The sequence below is a fragment of the Trametes versicolor genome (assembly GCF_000271585.1).
Source record: "Trametes versicolor FP-101664 SS1 unplaced genomic scaffold TRAVEscaffold_11, whole genome shotgun sequence".
Lineage (NCBI taxonomy): Eukaryota > Fungi > Basidiomycota > Agaricomycetes > Polyporales > Polyporaceae > Trametes > Trametes versicolor.
This window is the reverse complement of record NW_007360331.1, coordinates 1,065,255-1,085,594: the sequence shown is the minus strand read 5'-3', so window position 1 is coordinate 1,085,594 and position 20,340 is coordinate 1,065,255. Positions and strand designations below refer to the sequence as shown.

The 20,340-nt window shown below is 56.0% G+C and overlaps 8 protein-coding genes across 8 annotated transcripts; 3 read left to right on the top strand and 5 right to left on the bottom strand.

Annotated features, from left to right (window-relative positions):
* Nucleotides 1–797: 797 nt before the first annotated feature.
* Nucleotides 798–1,579, top strand: TRAVEDRAFT_132283 (uncharacterized protein; the record flags this gene model as incomplete). Its single annotated transcript, XM_008044875.1, has 5 exons — nt 798–927; nt 988–1,079; nt 1,137–1,181; nt 1,235–1,348; nt 1,412–1,579. The coding sequence occupies 5 exons, from the start codon at nt 798–800 to the stop codon at nt 1,577–1,579; spliced, it is 549 nt and encodes a 182-aa protein (XP_008043066.1).
* A 1,925-nt stretch (nt 1,580–3,504) lies between these two features.
* Nucleotides 3,505–5,754, bottom strand: TRAVEDRAFT_31290 (cytochrome P450). Its single transcript, XM_008044438.1, has 10 exons — nt 5,480–5,754; nt 5,300–5,429; nt 4,903–5,246; nt 4,730–4,845; nt 4,550–4,664; nt 4,483–4,496; nt 4,231–4,420; nt 3,947–4,160; nt 3,742–3,873; nt 3,505–3,686 (listed from the first exon to the last, which is right to left on the bottom strand). Exons 1-10 carry the CDS (start codon nt 5,706–5,708, stop codon nt 3,605–3,607), a joined length of 1,566 nt encoding a protein of 521 aa, XP_008042629.1. The 5' UTR covers nt 5,709–5,754; the 3' UTR covers nt 3,505–3,604.
* A 1,352-nt stretch (nt 5,755–7,106) lies between these two features.
* TRAVEDRAFT_31289 (uncharacterized protein) lies at nt 7,107–9,304 on the bottom strand. The gene is made up of 13 exons (XM_008044437.1): nt 9,175–9,304; nt 9,074–9,108; nt 8,837–9,007; nt 8,669–8,731; nt 8,501–8,598; nt 8,354–8,444; nt 8,099–8,239; nt 8,028–8,043; nt 7,930–7,972; nt 7,863–7,871; nt 7,765–7,805; nt 7,296–7,701; nt 7,107–7,235 (listed from the first exon to the last, which is right to left on the bottom strand). The coding sequence occupies exons 1-13, from the start codon at nt 9,228–9,230 to the stop codon at nt 7,200–7,202; spliced, it is 1,206 nt and encodes a 401-aa protein (XP_008042628.1). The 5' UTR covers nt 9,231–9,304; the 3' UTR covers nt 7,107–7,199.
* A 135-nt stretch (nt 9,305–9,439) lies between these two features.
* On the bottom strand, nt 9,440–12,104 carry TRAVEDRAFT_51880 (uncharacterized protein; the record flags this gene model as incomplete). The annotated part of the gene is made up of 12 exons (XM_008044571.1): nt 9,440–9,559; nt 9,632–9,676; nt 10,246–10,609; nt 10,667–10,710; nt 10,759–10,864; nt 10,919–10,934; nt 10,999–11,139; nt 11,579–11,595; nt 11,660–11,691; nt 11,749–11,915; nt 11,973–12,007; nt 12,064–12,104. 12 exons carry the CDS (start codon nt 12,102–12,104, stop codon nt 9,440–9,442), a joined length of 1,128 nt encoding a protein of 375 aa, XP_008042762.1.
* A 931-nt stretch (nt 12,105–13,035) lies between these two features.
* TRAVEDRAFT_131881 (putative isomerase YbhE) lies at nt 13,036–14,214 on the bottom strand (the record flags this gene model as incomplete). Its single annotated transcript, XM_008044874.1, has 3 exons — nt 13,036–13,514; nt 13,567–13,855; nt 13,915–14,214. The coding sequence occupies 3 exons, from the start codon at nt 14,212–14,214 to the stop codon at nt 13,036–13,038; spliced, it is 1,068 nt and encodes a 355-aa protein (XP_008043065.1).
* A 310-nt stretch (nt 14,215–14,524) lies between these two features.
* On the top strand, nt 14,525–15,122 carry TRAVEDRAFT_60611 (uncharacterized protein). Its single transcript, XM_008044873.1, has one exon. The coding sequence runs from the start codon at nt 14,635–14,637 to the stop codon at nt 14,857–14,859; it is 225 nt and encodes a 74-aa protein (XP_008043064.1). The 5' UTR covers nt 14,525–14,634; the 3' UTR covers nt 14,860–15,122.
* Nucleotides 15,123–15,328: 206 nt separating this feature from the next.
* TRAVEDRAFT_60610 (uncharacterized protein) lies at nt 15,329–17,139 on the top strand. The gene is made up of 4 exons (XM_008044872.1): nt 15,329–15,485; nt 15,541–16,353; nt 16,415–16,814; nt 16,867–17,139. Exons 2-4 carry the CDS (start codon nt 15,573–15,575, stop codon nt 16,958–16,960), a joined length of 1,275 nt encoding a protein of 424 aa, XP_008043063.1. The 5' UTR covers nt 15,329–15,485; nt 15,541–15,572; the 3' UTR covers nt 16,961–17,139.
* A 98-nt stretch (nt 17,140–17,237) lies between these two features.
* TRAVEDRAFT_60609 (uncharacterized protein) lies at nt 17,238–18,658 on the bottom strand (the record flags this gene model as incomplete). The annotated part of the gene is made up of 10 exons (XM_008044871.1): nt 17,238–17,429; nt 17,482–17,631; nt 17,700–17,804; nt 17,875–17,884; nt 17,943–17,961; nt 18,028–18,041; nt 18,101–18,131; nt 18,196–18,410; nt 18,473–18,532; nt 18,619–18,658. 10 exons carry the CDS (start codon nt 18,656–18,658, stop codon nt 17,279–17,281), a joined length of 795 nt encoding a protein of 264 aa, XP_008043062.1. The 3' UTR covers nt 17,238–17,278.
* Between the last annotated feature and the right edge of the window lie 1,682 nt (nt 18,659–20,340).

The window sequence follows — 20,340 nt, the reverse complement described above, 5'->3', positions numbered from 1 at the left end:
CCCGACCCCGAGAAGCAATGTCCATCTACGGGACATCTGCTGATGGAAGCTGTATCTCCGGAGAGGCGTCTGACCCTTCGCGCTGCGAGGCTCCACCGCGATCTCGCATCATGGCTTCGGGGGATCCTGATTGCGCGCTCGTCGTCGCCGGGCGAGAAGCATGGGAGGCGCGGCTAGGCTGATGATCACTGGATTCGCTCCCTCTGATTGACATCCGCCGCGGCGGTCCCATGGTCCTCCGGCCTGATAATCCGCGCTCCGCAGTGTGGGCAGACGAGTACCCCCGACTTCATAACTCGTGGTCGCCAATTTCCTGAGACCCGACGTCAAGCAGGCTACGCGCCAGGCCTCGCCACACACGCCCTCTTCGCCGTCCCGTCCTGCACATACTGTACAACCATGTCGGACGTCAAAGTGGACTTTATGCCGATGTGAGTACAACACTTTGGTGCACACAGACATATGGTCTAACTCGATGTCTCCAGGATCGCTCCTTTGGTGAGTCGTCTTATGTCGATGTATCTCAACCGTCCTCAAGCGGCCTGTCTGGCACCCAGTTCTTCGCCAACTCTTTGAATTGGTTGGCCCTCGGCTGTTTCTTCGTCCAGCTGTGTACGTACTTTCACAAGCGACCCCGCCGCGTAGCGAACATGAGGCCTCAACGTGCACACAGATTACTACAACCAGCACTTCCGTCAGGATCAGCTTAAGATCCGCTTCATTGGTACGTCTTCGCATGCCTTGCATTGTAGAGCAACGAGACGACGCCGCGGTGTACAGTTTATGCGCTTTTCGTCATGGAGCTGGTCCAGACGGCGACCACCACGCATCAGGCGTGGTACTACGGTGTCGAGCTCTGGGACAACCCTGCCGGACTCGCCGTCTTCCCTTGGTCTGCCCCTACCGTCCCGATCATGGCCGGAATCAGTGAGCGAAACCATTGAGTTTGCCTCGCTGTGATCGCTAACGACGCGCGCCTGTCCTCAGTCGCCGCTATCGCTCAGCTCTTCTACGCATGGCGTGTTTGGGCTTTGGCGCCGAACTGGGTCTTCAAGGGCATGGCGGTCCTCATTACTTTGGTACGTCGGAAGGCGGAACTGTCTCTAAATAAACATGCTCAGACTTGTCTACAACAGCTCGCGCTTCTACAGTGCTTCACTGCTGTGGTGGCCTCCGCTATCGTGCGTATCTTACATAGTATTCAACGCGAGCAAGTCCTCATGACCTCATCCAGTTCGCGGCATTCCTCACTCCTGAGAAGCTCGACGAGCTGCACCCAGAGTTTGAGCTCTGGGTCTCCGCAAGTTTCGTCACCGACGTGCTCATCGCCGCATGCATGCTCTGGATCGTGCGTCCTCATTTCTGATCACTCCGTTCATAACCCTCGTTCCTCACATGCCAATTCGCGTAGCTGTACACCGCAAAAAGCCAGACCATGTGGTCTCGGTCCAACAACATCTTCGGACGCCTGATCGGTATCACCGTCGGCACTGGCCTCGCCATCGCGCTCTGCGGTGCCCTGACTCTCGCGCTCTTCGCCACGACCGTTGGCGCCAGTTTCCAGTACCTCCCTGCGTAAGTGTGCCTTGCAACTACCCGCTGTCGTCCGCTCGCTTACCGAGCCCCTGTGCCTTTTACCCTCAAATCTCACAGCGCGTACATTTGGGGCAAATTGTACGTTACTCCGTCCCACGCCTCTCGCATACTCCCAGGGCAAACAAGACTGACCGCATGCTATCTTCCAGGTACTCGAACAGTGTCATGGTCAGCTTGAACTCGCGTCGGAGCTCTCCACGCGGTGGCACCAGCACGGGAGACGCGGACTCGTACCCGCTCAGCATCCACGTCTCGCACCAAGTCTTCCGCCAGGGCGACGAAGAGCGCAGCGCCTCGAACGCGGCCCCAAGCTGGACAGCAGTGCGTCTCTCCTCCCAACTGTCGTACCTGGACACGTAACTGAGGGTACCCGCAGCGCAAATCCACGGCGACGAGCGCAGTGTCGGACAACAAGGCGCTGCAGTTCGCCGGCGAGCCCGACGCCGATTTGTACGCGCCGACCAAGGAGGCAACGGCGATCTGAGCCGTCGCAGCCCGGATCGGTGTTGTTGGTTGCTGGATACCCCTTGGGCTCCCTTTCCTTTCCTTTCTCTCCCGCGAGCGCCGCTCAGGGACTCGAGGGGGAGGTGTACATCACAGTACATACTGTACGTTGCCCTGGCACCGTTTACACTGTCCCTGCGGTCAGCGCTAGGGTTACGGGTCGCACGGACATGGGAGAGCGCCAGGGGGCGGTGGAGATGCGTATTATTTGATATTTACTGGTCAGGTGTAAAAATGCTGGATGTGTGTTGTATTCGCTGGATATTCTGTACTCTAGGTCTCCGTATCAAGTGCTATCGAGAGGTTTTCGCATCGTTGTGGCCATGGGCGTCCGCTCGTTCGTTGTCAGAGTCTGATGTGCTATCCAGGTCCTTGCGATTTCTATTCTCTCGTGATGCTCGGCAACCCAAGGGGACTGGTAGCATGTGGGTGCAACGCGGCGAAAGCCTGGCGAGACGACATTGTACCTTACTCATCCCGCGACCAGCGCCTGCACATGCTCAGCTCGCGTACATTGCTTTCACCGTGCACCGCTGTGGCTCGAGCTTCACAAGCGACTGCATCTAGAACCGCCCGGTCTCGGGAATTTCCACGCGTACTAATCCACAGAAGGAAGCCATACGATACCGATCTCTCCGCGCGCAGCGCACCTGGCCTTCCAGCTGTGCTCCATCTCGTGCTTCCTCCCCTCAGAAGCCCTGAGGAAGCCCACATTCAGCCGCTCAGGTTAACTACGCGCACTTCTCGAAGCCCACTACATCATCAGCATCAGCATTTGCAGCTGGTGACAGGGGCTTCTCGGACATACAAAGGACCATGCTGGGACCGCCCTGACTTCTTTCCAGGAACTGGACTTCTCAGCATGCAGACACTGCGCGTTTGGTCGCGGCCGCCCGCGGCGTGAGACGGGTCTATTCAACGCCTCAGAATTTCCAGCTCAACGCTGACAGTGAGAACCTGTGTGTTTCTTAGAGTTTGCGTTGACATTGACAGAAGATGCGCCCTGGAAAGACGCACGCTGATTGCCAAAAGCTTCGCCCCGGGAGGAGAGCAACACATCCGTATTGGTCCCGGACATCGCACTCGTCCCAGGAGGTGTCTTTTGCAGATTATATTGACCGGATCTTCTTATCGTCGGGGCTGCCGGCCGGCGGCGTATTAGCAGCAGAACGATCCACAAACCATCGACTCGACGACAAGATGCGGCCTCGGTTCGTGACTCATCTCTCGTAAGGTAAGGTTCTAGCAGCTGGGATAACGTGATGATACAGGCCAGTGTTCGCGGGATGTCAAAAGAAGACTCTGATGCAGAACGTCAGAGTGGTCTTCTATACCGTGTTGCGTGTATCGGCCGACGTAGTGCAAAGTGCAGTAGCCCGACAAGACATCAACAGAAGAATGACTCGAAGACTTCTCTAGCATTACGGGGCAAGAGCACAATACAACTAATAATAGGATGGTAGGAACATACAGGATCCAGAGCGACAGACACTCTTCCAAAGTCTTACTCCCGCACGCAAGACTCAATAACCTGGGCCGCCGCGGCTGACCGCGGACGGATCTCGCACTTGAACGGCACCGGCCGCCTATTCACTCCCGTCAGTAATTGGAATTGAAATGCAGCATGAAGACAAGACGTACGAGATGGCCCCAGAGACGAACTCAACCTTGGGCGGTGCGCAGCCCGCAGGGATTGTCACAGACATAACGGCAAGGAATTGCGCCACAGTGAGCCACGTCGAGTCCTCCGCGAGGAACTTGCCCGGGCATACCCTGCAGACGCGAGTCACGTCAGTAACCCCGCACACACGGTCGCCCAATGGGGTAACGAAGGAGCTAGACGCACCGTCTGCCGAAGCCGAAGACATATCGGCTCGGGTCATTCGTGCTGCAGTCGAACGAGCCGTCGGCGGCGAGGTACCGCTCAGGCTTGAACGCAAAAGGGTCCGGGTACTTTGCTGGATCGTGCGTAATCCCCCAAACGTTGCCCATCACGATCGAGCCTTTCGGGATGTGGTACCCCCGGTACACGTCGTCCTCCTTCAGCAAGTGCGGGATGCCTGGCATGCCACACACCCGGTCAGAATCATGCCGGCATTGGAAAATCATGAGCGCTCGAAGGAGACGCACCGGTGGGCGCTGGCGGGTGCCACCGCAGGATCTCCTTCATGATCGCGGTCACATACGGCAGGCGATCGCGGTCGACGAAGTCGGGCAGGCGGTGTGTGCCAACAACTCGGTCGATCTCCTCCTGGGCGCGCGCCTGTACCTCCGGGTGCAGCGCGATGGCGAGCAGGAATACCTCCCCGCTGATGATAGTCTGAACAGCCAAGCCGGAGGTCAGCGGGTATACCACGCGCGAACGGTGATGACGGAACGCACGGTCTCGAAAGCGGCTGAAACATATTCGTGAGTGAATTTTCGATGCTCTCTTGTCGTCGAGACTCACCTCCGTATGCCAAGGCAGCGGTATCACGGATCATGCCCTCCTCTGGGGAGCCGTCCGCGGGCGCCAACTCTTGCAGCAGGCTCGCGCTGTACGAAGGTTTCGCAAGACCCTTGCTCTGTCGCGCACAAATTGCACGTTAGTATGTGGTTGCGCAAGCCAGGCAGCACAGTTTCAACGTACCAATCGCTCTTTGCACGTATCGAACGCGACGTTCCGCAGGTCCTCGAGGTCCTGCCGCCAGCGTTGCAGCTGCAGGGAGACCGCCGAACCCCCAAGCCATCTTGGAATGAACTGCACTATGAAAGGTTTTGTGTCAGTTGCGAAGGAGCGTAAGAGTTAGAAAGTGAACATACTGATTGCTGATGGGTTCATGAGCCACATCGGCGGGCTGAGCGCGACGGAGGTCACGTCCATGACAGCCTCCGCCGTCTTCAGCAGCGGGTCCTCGACGTTCTCAATCATGATCCCGTACGTGACGTCGATGATCAGTTGGCCCGATCGAAGCCTGAGGTGTTCCGAAAAGCTTTCGGGGTCGCGCATGAGGTTCTGCAGGAGGCGGCCCATGGTCGCCCGGTGCGAATCGTAGAAGATCTGCAGTGCGGCGGGAGACGCGTACTTGCTGCTGAACAAACGTCGCAGAGCGCGCCATTGCTTGCCATACGGCATGAAGCCAAAGTTCCACTTGTCATGGCCGACCCTTTGTGGATGTGAGTGCGCCGTGCGTTGTCGTAAAAGCGCGTTCGGACTTACAGGTTCATGAGGGGGAAGTCCGGGCGGTCTGAATAGATGCCGAAGCGGTTCTCTAGCAGGTCGGTGGTCGCTTCGGCAGAGTTGAGCAAGATGATGGGTCGTCCAAGGACGCGTAGGTGCACGACATCGCCTAGTGCGCGTTAGCGGAGACGTACTTGATCCAAGGCTTGCAAGACGCACCATATTCCCTAGACCAAGCAGCAAACGTCTTCCACGCGCTCTGTCGCGGTATATCGAACAGGTTCCCAAGCAGTGGCAGACCCCTCGGACCTGGGGGTAGAGGGCTCTTGGATGCTTTTCGCAGCCATAATCCGCGTAGTGCGAGGACGACAGCAACGGATGCAGCGAAGTACAGCACGACGGTGTTCAGCTCGAGCGGGAGCCCGCCGAAGGCAGGCGAGGAGGACATGGCGCAGTAGGAGTAGGGGTGCCTTCACTCACGATCCGGCCGCGGGCTAATGTATACACTCCCACTATTGTTACCCTGCAGTGCCCCGCGCGCGGGGTTCATCATGCATTGCAGGGAAGCAGAAGATGATTGGGCGTTCAAAATACGCTAGAGAGACGCAGTCCGGGCGCACTGGATCGGTGATCCCACGCACGCGGCGCAGGAATGTCGAAGAGATTGGCCCATCTTTTACCGGATGTTCGGATGTCCATGATGGAATGACATATGGCGCCGTCTTGTGTCGTGGCTGTTCTGATGCACACCGAAACCTGCAGGCTGTGGAAGATGCCGGCCGTTGCAAATCCGCATCACAGTGCGCACCTGCGGGGCATGATGTATGATCAGCGCACACCCAGGTTTTGATAAAACAGAGAGGCTGAGTGCGCACAGCGTTGTCGGTAAAACGGGTAAAACTTTCGTCATCGACGTTAGCATGGATTTCGGTGATGCACAGTATCGTCCGTACTACCTCCGTCGAGCCAAACCCCACATGGATGGAGGGTGTTCGTCCTATGGCAGCGGTTTGATTGTGCAGCTTACAGGCTTGAGAAGGGATATCCTTAACGTTGATAAATGGAGATAGTGGTCCAATTCTCCGAGATGCACCGCCGGCTGCCGGTGCTCAAAGCTCCCGTTTTTAATAGCCACGTGTCGAGATACCGGTCGTTGATGTTGCAGGAAAGCAGAGTTATTGCATACCCGTAGCACACACCACAGCAGTAGAAGAAGGCAGATATGTGTAGCTTAAGTCGATGAGAGCGGAAAGTCTGGTCCGTGACGGTTCAGTCTGAGAGGGTGGCCGCCTGTCGCCGCTGTGGTGAGCGCTGGGCGCTGATCAGAGCGCTTGATGCGCCTGCAGCGCGGCCCGCCCCTTCCAACGGCCATCGCGGTACATGCACTATGCAGCGATGATACTTAGAGTACAGTACACTCAAGTGCTTTCACTACAGCCCTCCTTCGGGACTATGCTCATCGTTCATCGCTGACAAGCTTTCCGCAGAAATTTGGGTTTGCTCCGAACTGCTCTAAGGAAGGTTACACCGCTTGTGGCTGAGTGCCGGGGTCGATGCGCTTCTCCCGAGGATATCGGGTTCGACCCAGGAGAATGTGTCACCTTCCTATAAGTTATTGAGAGGATAAAAGCTCAGTTTTGCCATGACGAGGACGTCTTGGGCGCCGGAGTCTCAGTCGGCAGGTGGACTCGGAGCCATAGGCGCGAATTGAGCCCATGAAGAGTGTAATGCTCAAGCGATGAGGAGTGTACGACGAAGAGGTCGCGTTGTACCTGTGGCATTGCGAGTCCTACATATTGAGTCGCATCCTCGCACGCAAGGACAGGCAGCAAAAGTGTCATGTGCAAAAAAAACCTTGACTTCAACAGTCGGCGCTGAATAACAGTACATCATGGATTCTTCAAGTTCGCCCAGGGTGGCTTTTTTTCCTAGAGCAGGTTTAGACGGGAGATATATCTCCAAGCCGAGCCTCCTCCTGCGGGAGCGAAGGCTAGTCAGAGGCAAGCACTTCCCCAAGTACAAGAGGACCGCTCACCTGTATCTCTCCACCATCTACCTTTTCGACCTCCCCTGTCTCGGACGCCTCCTCCACCGTCGACGCGGCGAGCGCAGGCGGCTTGTCCGGATTCTGGAACCCCGTCTTGAACGGGTCATCGCTGAACTCGACCTCCTCGTCGCGCCACTCCCACGCATACCTGCGCTCGAACGAGTCCGCCGACCCAGTAGGAGACACCTCGCTGTCCTCCGTTTGCTCCGGCATTGGGATCTCGATTTGTGTGCTGAAGGTAGTCGAACCGAGGTTGCCGATCATCGTAGACGTGAAACCCTCGAACTTTACGTCGGATAGGTGTAGCGTCGTGTCAACTTCGCGCCCGTCGCACCCCGTGTAATAGATCCCGCGCAGATCGAGCATGAAGCGCGAGAGGAAGATGACGGTGAAACTAATGGGGCAAGGCGCGTTAGTCTATGGAAGACTGCGCCGTGACAATGGGGGCGGGACGTACACTTGATCAAAGTAGGGCCACACAAGCCAGACTGTGACGTCCTGCAAGGGATATCAACGTCAATCCAGAGATCTCGGGGACGGCGCAATGATACGTACATGGCCTATCTGGTTTAAGAAATGTAAGCCCGTGCAAACAGATGAGTGTATATGGATGGATACGTACTCGGTTGGAAACGATAGTAATCATCTGGATTACCAGCAAGACCCTGCATCGAGTAGTGTTTAGTACCCAAGCAGAACGTTGTGGATAGGTGCACCCACATGAAGTATGCCGTTCCTATCATGACACTGTTCAGCATATAAGTCTGAGTATTATCAACAGCTGGGCTCACCATCACGCAAGAGCAATGTTGCCAACGGGGTGCGGAAGTTCATCTTCAACGACTCCTTGTTCAAGCCAAATGTCTTTATCCACGTTAGCACGATGAGTATTCCATCCGCTGCGATGGTGGTGGCCTTCGCCGTGATGGAGACTGGGGTTAAATCAGGTCAGCTCTCGAAGTTGCTGAAATTTGCACGCGTGTAGCGCTACGTACAGCTTGAACGATATCAGTCAGGTGTAAAGACGATGGGGAGACAGAAAGCTTACTTGGATAGGTCGGCGTCTGAAACGAAAGTCAATTCTACACAGCCAAAAGGCGGGCCTGCTTGAGTGGGGATGTACTTTGCGCTTTCGTACTGGAGGCGCGGCCAGTCAGATGTGCTTTGGGCCCTAGTTATGGCTTTTGACTCACCATAAGAAGAACTGGCCTTACTAGACTGAGAGGGAGGACGACCAACAAAGGTTTCCAATCTCTCCCCCACACACCGTATAGCCGCAGTGAGGTGAAGGCTGTATGGTGGGATACCATTAGTATTGTTATCGATACGCTGGGATTGAACGAAGCAGGCCCGAAAGTCACCTGTGAATGACAAGTAGTTGAGGATTGTCAACACGTCATCGGAGTGAGTGATGCCACCGCATCTATACACCAGACTCATGAGCATGGCTTAGAAAGTCACGGCATGAAGACGCACGTCTGAGGCGAGGTCAGTTACGCTGATCCTTATCGCATGCAGCCCAGAGCAGCTCACCCGATCACTTGAGTTCCACACGAGAACTTCGAGCACGAAGAATACCCTCTCAATGACCGCGACGTATCGCATCAAGAGGTATATGACCGTCGCTCCTGTGAATGGGCGTTTCCATATTCTGCGGTACTCGTCCGGAAGCGTCAACACGAAGTCGAACCACAACAGCGCTGTCACGGGATGGGTACATCGGCTTGAGCACGGCATCGCATAGAAAGATGTTTTCAAAGGCATACCGGACGACGCTATGATGCAGTAGTTCTCGACCAGCCTAAATGGAACAATATGTTAGTCTCCCCGTCCCCAATCCAACGTTGAAAGCCGATCATGTACGAACAACCGGGGATACTGATCGATGATCGCTTGAATCTCCGAGTCATCTGCTCCCGACATCCTTGCACGGTCGCCTTGTCGCACTTGTCGTCGACAGCTCCTAGCCGTGCCGCAGATGGGGGAAGAAAGCGTCGAGGTCGGACGCTGTCATGCGCCTCTTAGACACCATTATATACGGTCGACGACATCCGATCTACAAGGCTGCCGTGATTATGCAGAGCCGGGCGCACATCTGCCTGCGAAGTACGGATGCTATGCGCCCGGGGCGTTTACATGAGCGCGGATGGAAGCGGAGAACCTAGATGACGGTCTGGAAATCGGCGCTTCCTGTTCGCGCCCATCGGCGCAAAAAGTGCGGGGAAGCTGATCTGAGCGCCCTTGTCCCCACGCTGTGCCACACCGGTATCACGGAAATTCAGAGTCACTGTCAGACTGCTGGTCCACATCTTTGAGAAACTCACCAGCGCGCCCAAGTCCTCAGAGGAGTACAGCCAGAATGCGGTAGGCTCGTGAGTGAGTTAGCGGAGCATAGTTAGCGGAGCATAGAGTGGCGAGGCTGTACAGCCTGCAGGCACACCAAAACTGACGTGTGGAGGCATTGACGCGAATGGGGCCCGAGACTCCGACTGCGGCTCGGGGGATGGACATCCGAAGAACCTTCTCAACCACGCGGTCCGGTGTGAACGTCGTACTCACCTGCCGTTGCTGTGCTCCGGCGGTGCATCGTACACCTAGACACGGAATCGGGCTCCCACTAGGGCCGCGGGCGACGACTTTCTCGGTATGAAGTACCGGGCGCAGAACGCACGTTGCCCATCCACATCTGTCAATATCATTTTTGAGTTCGAGATGCAGCCACAAGTCAGATTGGAAGCGGGGACCGCGGGGTTGATGATATGCGACACCGTGGTATGCTATGGAGGCGGCGTTTGATTATCGCACACTCAACATAGCGAATTGGCAGTCCCGTCGCTTGGTTGGCTACTACGGGACCCTTCTCCGGCTGGACTTTCGACCTGCGAACCGCTGTGGTTGGATAAGCTGTCGAGGGGCCTGATAACTTCCGCAGACTGACCTTTGCCGTTCTTTCCTGCGCCACCCTCTCAACGACGTTGGGCATCCCCACTCTCAGGTTCATCAAGCCCGCGGAGAACGGGTCATCGCAGTACTCCGGCACCTCGTCGGCCCACCCTGACTCGAATTCGCGGTCAGATGCGTCCTGCCACATCGCGCCGGGCGACACCCCATGGACTGCGCCAAGGCCTGATCCTGGCGATAGATCGAGCGTTGCGCCCAAGTTGCCGACGATGCGGGAGGAGATGCCATGGAAGTTGATACCAGACCAGTGCGGCGTGAGCTCACTCTCCCCAGCGCCGCCATCGGCGAAATAGAGCCCGCGCAGGCTGAGCATGAAGCGCGAATGCGCAATTACTACAAAACTAGGAGGCAAGCGGTGTGAGCGTATCGTACAGCATGCGAAGACGAACAATACGTACACCTCGCCGAAGTAGAGCCACGCCGACGGCCAGTTGGCAATACCCTGATGAGGACGTCAGACATCTAGCGGCTGTGTGAGCGACGTGTGCACGCTACCGGCCCCAAGCCATGTCAGCCACTGCCAGATGAGTGATTGGATGGAGTAGACACGCACAACAGTCGGTAGCAATGGGGGCAATTGGAAGGCCAAAATGACCCTGGACGTCAACGATCAGTCCAAGAGCGGGCGAATGAGGCATGAATGGACGCACAAGATGTAAAGCGTGCCTATCCCGCCGACATGCTGCAGTATGAGAACGACATCTCAAAGCTGAGATGGGAGTGTACCTACCATCCTGCAGAAGTACAGTTGCCAATGGAGTACGGGAGCCCCCTCGAAATGAGTAGCTCACAATACTGAACGTCTTGACCCAGGTCAACACGATGAGAAAGGCGGCTGCGGCGACGGATGCGATGTTTGCTGCGGTCGCAACTAGACAACAACGTTACAGCTGATCCTATGGTATAGGAGCGCATGCACGTACCTCTGTTGGCATGGGAAAGTGTTGAGTAACGCCAATACACAGTCCAAAGGACGCTTGGGGTGTCAAGCGGGTGCTCACCTAGACATGGTGCTGTCGGAAAGCCTGTAAAAGTACACGCAGCCGAAGGGAGGGCCGTCTTGTATCGAGATGTACCGGGCGTTCTCATACTATGGGCGCGACAAGTTGTTAGTAATCGATGCGGACTCATTCCCAACGGAGACCTACCGTCACAAGAATCAAGTTAATCATACTGATGGGCGCAGCAAGCAAGAGAGGCCTGCAAAGCCTTCCCCAGACGCTATATACCCGCAACATTGCAAATGCTGGATCGTTTGTACCGAGTCGATAGAACGCAGCTGTGCATGGTGATATAAAAATGGTACTAACCTGCAATGGCGAGATAACTAATGAAAAGCAGGATATCGTCCGCATGCGTGATACCATTGCATCTATCATATTGATCAGTACGTTTTAAGAGGTGCGTGGTAGTGATCGTACGCCTGAGACACAAGCCGGTGTCAGTCAAAGCCTCAACGAACATCTATAAACACGATCACCTCGTCGTTTGCGCCCCATACGAGCACTTCTAGCACGAAAAATATCCGCTCGATGAATGCCGCATATCGCATGAGAAGGAATACGAGCGTAGCCCCCGTGAATTTCCGTCGCCATATGCGAGCGTATTCGCTCGGGAACGTCAACATGTGGTCGAACCATAGCAGTGCTGTGATATGACGCCTCAGTAGGCTTCTCACATACGATGGATTCCAGAGAGACGTACCGGACGAGGCTACAATGCAGTAGTACTCGATCATCCTAAACAACGCATCAACATCAACATCAACTGGTACAAATGTGGACAAACCACGAACACTGTGGGGGCGTCCTGGGAAAGATGTTCAACATAGTTCATGTCGTCTGACATACCCTAAGTACGCGGTGGCTACCGTCTGTTGGAGAGTGAGGGATTGTGTATAATGCAGCGTCGAGTTCGCCGCAGTCCGTGAAGTACTATTTACTCACCGGATGGCGTCGGGTTTCGTGCTGGCCCCTTTGCCGGACTTGATGCGTCGCAGCTGTCCTTACTAGAAATCTCTTAGCCATACAAGGGTGCCTTGGCCGGACTCCGCCGATGACGCATGCTTAGCAGGGCGCTAACGTAGCAGTCCGATGTAGCAGGCGCTCCAAGTTCGTCTCAGACGTCACTCTTCAAGTCTCTTGTCCGGTCGAGACGTTCCGAGGCGTCGCTTATTCGCATTTGCTCGCGGCCTTAGCTATCCCGACCAGTTCCTCAGCACAGGGATCACCGGACCCAAACCGGCGCCGCACCTTTTCGACAGCACGCCCAGACTTCCCCCAGGCAGGTCCGTTCTCCAGGTCCGAGAGAAAATTGGGCGCCGCTCCGAGATCACCATAACCGCGCGAAAAGCTGTGGTTGCACCAGCGCGGAGTGAAGATGTCGGTGACCCTAAACAGGTACAGCAGGCAGCGGGTACGAGCGGTGCCATGCCTGCGTGTCCGGAACAACACGTCAGCATGTAGATTCAACGGTCTGAGCGAGGAGATTGAAGTGTATCTCACGCGGTCTAGTGAAAACGCCGAAAGACGACATGCAGGCTTGCTCACAAAGTGCAGACACTGTCCGCGGGCCACAAAATCCAGCTTCTCGCAGCTGCACAGCAGTTCCCATGCATATACAGTTATTATCTACAAACAACACTGCATGGCGATCAGCGGTGATTTCGTGTGATGCAGGGATGACACTCACCAGTATGCACAACAGGGTCGCAGCATCAGATATCATCACACAGACATGCAAACGCCCTCGCCCACGCGCTCGCCGCTCACAGCCATAAGAAGCCTGTGGGCGCCGCGAGCTCAATTACCGCGACCTCCTTGAGGCCCTTGCCTCCATCGACGCGCTCGAACACCTTGACGCCGCCGCCGTGCACGCCGCCCGCGATGAGGTACTTCCCGTCCGGCCCGCCGAACTCCATGCCACGCAGGTGCTTCAGCCCCGAGCGGACTTCCGCGACGTGACCGATCTTCGCGGACTCACCGCTGACGGGCGAGTATATGGCGATGATATCACCTTCCGGCGAGGGGTCGTTACGGTTTGACACGTAGATGTAGGGGTTCGGGAAGGATGTGTTGGGAGGGGGAAGGAGGATCTCGGCCGCGAGCATGAATGCGGCATCGGGTGAAGGAGGCGGGTTGCGCATGGTCGGCACGGTGTCGAGAAGCGTGGGTTCGGCGGGGAGAGGGGGGAAGCGGTGTGCGGAGACCTCGCTCGTCAGCTCCAGGACGGTGTACAGGACGTCCTCTGTGAACGGCATTGAGTGAGCCTGGAGAAAGGCACATGCCCATTTACTCACCATAGAAGGCAACATGACGCGGCCCGGATCCAGCCTTGTAGGACACGACGCCCTTCTCGACCCATTTGCCATCTGCCCCACGGGCAAGCCGGCGCGTTTTGTCGGAGCCGAGGTCAGGAACCAAGACTTCATCCCGCGTGGGGTGGCGGATGACCTGGTGAGGATGCGGGGCTTCTTGTCTGTCCTTGTCGGGCCCCGTTCCGGCGAACTGGAGGATTTGAGGAGAGCTCCCGAGTATATGAGGAGGTTCGGCCGAGAACGGAACCGCGACGAACCGTCCGGATGAGTACTATTCAATGTCTATCATTAGCAAGGGTCCGAACCGCGCATAAGGTGATTACGACGTACATTCCCGATGATCAGCTCATTCTCTAATGCGAGAAGTGCGCAGGGGTCAGCGCCTTCGCTCGGAATCTCCCCTATCACCGTTCCGCGGCCCTCTGCGTCATACTTCAGAGCCACGATCTTTCCGTCCGATTGCTCGAGTCCGGTGTAGACAATGCTCTTGTCTTTGGGGTGCGGAGTGATCCATGACGGATGGTGTCCGACGGTGATAGTTGAGACGAGCTCCAGCGACGTCGCGTCCGGATCAAACACCAAGGTGTAGATCTCGTTCGTGTACGACGCGACTAGGATGCGATAGACCATGTTGGAGGTCGAGAGGACGTTATCGCAAAGCAGAAGAGTCTGAGAGCAGTCTTATACGGAGAGCGGGCCGCGCGGAGGCCGAAATATGTCCGCCACTGTTATCGATGTCGCCGGAGGAGACATGCACGGCTTGCGTGAGGCGACGACCGGACATCGACGCAGTAGAGTTCAGAGCAAGAGCAAGGAGGACTGTGGCTCTAGCGCAGAACTACGTGCACTTCCAAGTTGAGCGGAGCAAGGGCGAAGCCACAGAACGACGCAACGCGGCGTCCGACGATTCTCCTTACAGCTATTTTGGCCTCAGCTCCGCGCTGCAGACATGCAAATGCTTGTTGAAGTTACGAGGATGGGGAGGATAGGGCACCACAGTTTCGCCGAAGGGTGTACGCAGACAACTTTGGTAGGGTATGTGTGGCCGACATGGACGGCATCGACCGACTTTTCCCCGTCCAGAGTGAGCTTTCGTACCCGGTCGGTGCTAGTGCCAAAATGCCGCCTTACGTGTCGATAGGCAAGCACATGCCAGTTAGGCTCTTGCGAGTGCCGTGCCTGAGCGGTGCGGATGATGAAGACCTCCTCGCGAAATCGGCAGCAATGACAGGATTTCTAGCGCAGCTTCTATGCCGTTCTTCGAGCATCGCCTAACCGGAAGAAGCCTGCTTTCGACGCCTTCGAGCCGGGGGCTGAGACACAGCCGGGTACATGTCGAGCATGATTAGACAGACGGAGAAACGGATGAGCTCACTGTCTCCGGCAGAAGACCGCCTCCTCATCGTCCCACTTCTCGCCCTACTTCCTGTTTTGTCGGATATAAACATATCAGACGAACTATATGGATGGTGCAACACGCCATGCGGGATGTCAAGCTTCAGTAGCACGTATTGGTGGTGGTGAGAGGGAGGAGGAGCATCTAGGTTCTGCAAACTTTGGTGCAAACCAGCCTGTGACATCGGTGAAGAGAATGTGATAGACGCCCACGCTGTGCTCCGCGAATGGCGTGTCTGGTCGGCAGACGCGATAAGATTAGATCCTATCACTTGCACTGCCCACACCGTCGGAGTCGGCGGTGAGTTCCTGTCTGTTCCTGTATTCGCAGTCGCGGCGGCGCAGTCCGCAGAGCTGTCGTCGGTGCCGTATACTAACCATATAGTACCGCTCCTGGTGATCCCCAAGTCCAAAGTCTCTTCCACCAACCCCCTCTGCTATCTTCTACATTGGTATAAGATACCACCAGGTTCTTGCGTGGACTGCGTGCATTTCCCTAGTACCCAGTGAGCACCGGACTACCCTATTCTTCTATGGTTCTTTCTCTGAGATTCTCCCGAGAAATAGTCAAAGCTAACCTTCTCGCGAAGCCGATGATCATCGCCAAACAGCCACTGCCGGGGGATGAGGTCGACTTCCAGGATGCACCCCCTTCCTATGATGCACTGGACAACGTCCCTCCGCCATTGCCCCGAGACGAGAAAGCCGGGCCCTCGACAACGTACCCGCCTGCTGCCCCGCACCTCCCTTCGTCTACCGCTCTCAAATCACCTATCACCCCTCCTTCGAAGAGCGCTGGAAAGCGCCCCTCCTCCTCCTGGTTTAACTTTGGCCCAGCTGCACGAGCGAGCAAAGAGGTCCGGACGACGATCCAGGGCCTCATCCGGGACCTCGTCAAGCAAAATGACCCGCACGGTGCGCTCGGCGTGCTCGAGAGCTGCGCCGACGCATGCCGCTCCTTCGACCTCGCGATTTCCTCTCTCCTCCAGGAACGCACCATCGAGGGCCATACCCCGCTCTACTGGGCGATCATCAATCGCCCTGCCGAATCCGCCCCATCCGATGAACCTGACTTAGTCACCGCGCTTCTCTCGCACGCTGCCCCATTATCCGACGCAACAGTGGACGAGCTCCGTCTTGCATGTCTACATACGTCCGACCATGGGCTCTTCCAGCGACTCCGGCGCACGCCTGCCTTTTCACCACTCTCTGGGTCGGACGAGCTGATCCTGGGCGGGAACGTGCCGGTGGACGACGTCGACGTTGAGGACGTCCCCGGCGACGAGTCCGGGTTCGTCGCGCGTTTCCGGATGCCGATGTTCCAAAAGCGGATGCGGATCTCAGAAGAGATCAGTCTCGAGTTCATCGCTAAAGGTGTGCAGATCCCCACTTCCCCATCGCCACGTACTCACACATATGTGCGCGCTCTCTGCAGGGCGGCTGTGGGCGCTCAAGTTCATCGTCGCAAAGGACCACGAGACGCGCGCAGGCTACCAATTCATGCGCCCCGGAAGCTGGGTCGCCGTGCTCTCTCTCCTCCCGCACAGCCCTCCGACGTGGATAGACTCGCGGCTTGTCATCGAGGACCCCCGCGCGCGGACACATCCGCCTCCGCCCCCGGACCCCACGGGGCCTCCCACGTCCCTGCGCGAGGCGGTGGAGGGCATGATGCAGTTCGACGCGCAGCCAGGCTCTGCGAAACCGAAGCCGAAGATCGAGCTGCGCATGAAGCGTTCGGAACAGCTGACTGCGCCCCCCAACATGCGCTACCCGAACCACTCCGTTATCCCTGCGCCGTTCGAGGAGAACACGCTCGCGCACAGTCTGCAGTTCAAGTGCGTTCATCCTGCGCATGTATCGAAAGTGTGTCGCTGACTTCAATTGCAGGGGCTGTCCGTACATCGAGAGCGACGGATCGCTTGTAGCCAGACTGGAGGCGAGGCTTGTCCAGCCAAGTGGCCAGGACTGTATCATTTGTTGAGATGTCACTACGAGTCACCGGTGTATGTTATCCAGGATATGTATAGTAGTAGTACCTGGTTTCCGATAACCCTCTCCCCTTCCGGATGCACCCCTGCTCACCCTTTCATGCCTCTAAGTTACTATGTACTTATAGATACCCCCGGATTGTTTCGGTATAATGTATGATGTCGAGAGGATGTACACCATCGCCCTCTGACCACATCAGGACCCTTTCGGGTGAAACGAGTAAACAGCTGGAAAGTTAATGCGCGCCAGCGTGCTGATTATTGTTGTAGGGTTCATACAGATACATCACAGATCCGACATGCGCGTCCAGCTACCTCCGCCCTTCCTCCTTGGACTCCCGTCTATGAATCTGCACAACCGGCGGGAACGCGCACGCAGGCGACGACATCACGGAGGAGCCTTCCTCCGTCACTGTCTCTAGTCCAGCATCTCCCGGCGACTTCCGTCGCTCCAAGCCATCTCTTCTATGGTGTCAGAGCCAGAATCGAGCAAGCATCATTGAGTGACACTTACTTCGACAGAGCCTTGAGCTCGTACACTTCTGCAAACTGTCCGACACCAGCGCCGGACGTGTCGATCGCAATTTGCGGCGGGCTGCGGCTGCGCGACTTTCGTCCAGGCGAAAGACGTTGCACAAGCGTTGTGCCCGGCTGTGTTGACTCGCTGATTGGCAGTAGAATCTGACCTCAACATTCCCATCATCATGACTCAGAGAAATAGTTTGAACATACCCCTGGACCTCTCGCCACCACCCCAATATGAACTTGAGTGGGGTGAAGAAGATTTCGACATTGTCCTGGGCGAGCTGGTCGTACTCACGGCAAGCTGTGAGAACGCTGTTTTGAACGAATGATTCAGACCATCAGACTTCAACCGTTTGCACTGCGGAGTAGATGCGACACTCACCCGACGAGAACTAGAAGACGAGAAAATCAGCCACCGATCGAGACGTGGAGGAATGCGTCCAGACGTACAGCCTACGAACCCAATAGCCTATAAACAACCGAGAGTGTCGAGTTACCGCATCCAATCCTTCTCAATAAACAAGCAAGTACGTACCCGGCGGTAGTAGGCTGTAAGTTCCTAGCGTATCAGTACTGCATCGATGTCCTGTCGTAGCACTGTCACTCACGGTCCATATGTTGGAAAGCGAAGTACACGGTCTACCAAGGATGTGGATCGCACGATGAGCAAGCAGCTACGGATGCGCAGGGAACAAAGACTCACCGCGGCCACTACGGTGCAAAGCCAGTGAGCCGTAAGCGTCGACATCTCCATGACATTGTCGCTCACGGCGTGGCGCGGGCGCGATCGCTGTCGGATGGGCGTTGTCGTCTGAGGCGTATCCGAATCCGAGTCACGGGTGGGCGACGTGTTTGCTTTGCGTACGTTCAGTACCCCGAGCACCCCGAGCACGAAGATCAAGGTGGATGTGTATACCACTGCGAGTGTGGGACATGAGTGACACATTGAGGCTTCAGAGAGAAGGAGACTGAAGACACACGGACGGAGACGAAGGGAGTCTGCTTGTTCCCGATGTAAGCTATCTCTAGCTCTGACAGTTCTATAGTGCGTTCCGGTGAGTACTCCACCACAGTAGTCAGCGGGTAAACAGGGGCTGACGCACGGAGACCGATGACTCCTAGAAACGCGAGTAGGGAGGTGCTGGTGAGGGTGCTAACGAGCGCATGGTTCCACAGGGTATTCCTGCGGGAAATTAGTTGATATGTAGATTACACGTACCAGACTCGCAGTGATGCTGCACTTACACCCGTAGCAAGAGTATGCCAACGCCAGACATGAGTGAGAGACGTCGCAGACCCTAGTGTCAGCGCGTTCCGTGTCAGCTACCTTGGACGGACGATATATTGGTTGAACTGCTCACCAAAGCCGCATTTCCAAAGGGCTGCATAAGATGATCAGCTGTCATGCGATATACGCAAAAGACTCGCCCCGTCACTCACCACTGAGAACGCACGTGGATACGTGCACACGTAGAATATCTCGAGCAGAATGGAGATTATAGCGACATATTGGGAGAGTATGTATAGAATGAGCAGTGTCGTCGCGGGGCGCCGCTCCCGGAGGGTTCTATGGTCATGCAGGATCCGGAGGAAAGACAACCAGCTGAAAATCAAACACAACGTCAGTACGACCCCATGCAGTGAATGAGTTGATATAGACTTGCAGGAATCCACCTCCAAAGAGCTGAACTACAGTCAGCAAAACACCTGCACAGACAGTTATCAGAAGGGCTGCTTTGAGGTATATTGAAGGGGCGGAACTCACGATATTGGGGTGTTGTGATCTCGGATACACTGTGTACGCCATGACCGATGGAGTCAGTCATCATGAACAAAAATCAGAAACGAGTGGTGGCAAAATTAGAGGCTGTAGTAAACAAGGAGCGGAGGAGACTGATGGACGTCGAGCCCATTCGACTGCGGGGATGATGAGTGGGCGGAGGAAACGCACGAAGCTCGTGTACACCAGTCAGCTGGAAGCTTCGGAACGCTGCGCCCTGAAAGACCGCACCCGTGCGGTGCATCTTAGTGTCGCTTAACCCGAGAGCCTAGAGACAAAATTAACCTCTGCGCCTTGGCCCTTCAGATCAGCATTTGATGGACTTGACCCTGTGGGCCCCGAGGTATCACGTACTCACTACGCGACGCGCGCGTCGGGCGACGACTATCCCACAATAGGACATACAAATGGAGACTTGCGTACGGCTGAGATGGTATTTGTTCCATCTGAATGCTTCATCCTGAAGAGCACGGAGCGAATCTGCGCGTGCTGTCTCGCACTGCATGTCCTGTAGTGGGGTAGGATACCTGATAATCTAAATTGTTCCGGGAAAGCCCTTGTCGCCTCCCGAGCCATTATCATGAGAGACCCCAGCGCATTGCGCAGAAAGCTGCGCCCGTCGTGCGCGTAGTCAAATAGCCTGACACATTCCATTCGGGCGTCATCGCGTCGCTCACTTGGCCTTCCCGACTCTAATAATTAAGGAACGACCACTCACCCGAGCATGGCGTTTTACGTCGGTGGTGCGAAGCAGAGCATGGAGGTGGATGATACAGGTGGGGTCCTCGTGGTCCGGGTTAAAGAGGAACACGAAGTGCTACCGTAATTTGGCGGGGCCGAAGTACAGTTGCCTAATTTGGAAGAATTGTAAAGCGTTGCTAGTTGTTACTGATTTTTACTAACAGGGCTTAGTTTACTGTCAAAGGTGGCGTTGCTAGCTGTTACTGATCTTTACTAGCTTACTTTTGAAACCTGACGTCGGAGCGCTGAAATAACGTCAACGGAGCGATTTCTCTTCCGTCCTTCTTCCTTCATGGCACGAAAATACTGCCATCTATCCCTTGGCTC

Excerpts from the sequence above, each read along its gene's own strand:
- TRAVEDRAFT_31289 (XM_008044437.1), bottom strand. The coding sequence starts at position 9,230 with ATGTCGGGAGCAGATGACTCGGAGATTCAAGCGATCATCGATCAGTAT. Across the intron at positions 8,240-8,353 it reads AGACGCCGACCTATCCAAGT|TCTCCATCACGGCGAAGGCC; the intron begins AAGCTTTCTGTC and ends ATTTAACCCCAG. Across the intron at positions 7,702-7,764 it reads TGGCCCTACTTTGATCAAGT|TTTCACCGTCATCTTCCTCT; the intron begins GTACGTCCCGCC and ends TTGCCCCATTAG.
- TRAVEDRAFT_60610 (XM_008044872.1), top strand. The coding sequence starts at position 15,573 with ATGATCATCGCCAAACAGCCACTGCCGGGGGATGAGGTCGACTTCCAG. Across the intron at positions 16,354-16,414 it reads TCTCGAGTTCATCGCTAAAG|GGCGGCTGTGGGCGCTCAAG; the intron begins GTGTGCAGATCC and ends CGCTCTCTGCAG. Across the intron at positions 16,815-16,866 it reads GCGCACAGTCTGCAGTTCAA|GGGCTGTCCGTACATCGAGA; the intron begins GTGCGTTCATCC and ends CTTCAATTGCAG.
- TRAVEDRAFT_60611 (XM_008044873.1), top strand. The coding sequence starts at position 14,635 with ATGGACGGCATCGACCGACTTTTCCCCGTCCAGAGTGAGCTTTCGTAC.
- TRAVEDRAFT_31290 (XM_008044438.1), bottom strand. The coding sequence starts at position 5,708 with ATGTCCTCCTCGCCTGCCTTCGGCGGGCTCCCGCTCGAGCTGAACACC. Across the intron at positions 4,846-4,902 it reads CATGAACCCATCAGCAATCA|TGCAGTTCATTCCAAGATGG; the intron begins GTATGTTCACTT and ends AACCTTTCATAG. Across the intron at positions 4,161-4,230 it reads GCACCCGCCAGCGCCCACCG|GCATCCCGCACTTGCTGAAG; the intron begins GTGCGTCTCCTT and ends GTGGCATGCCAG.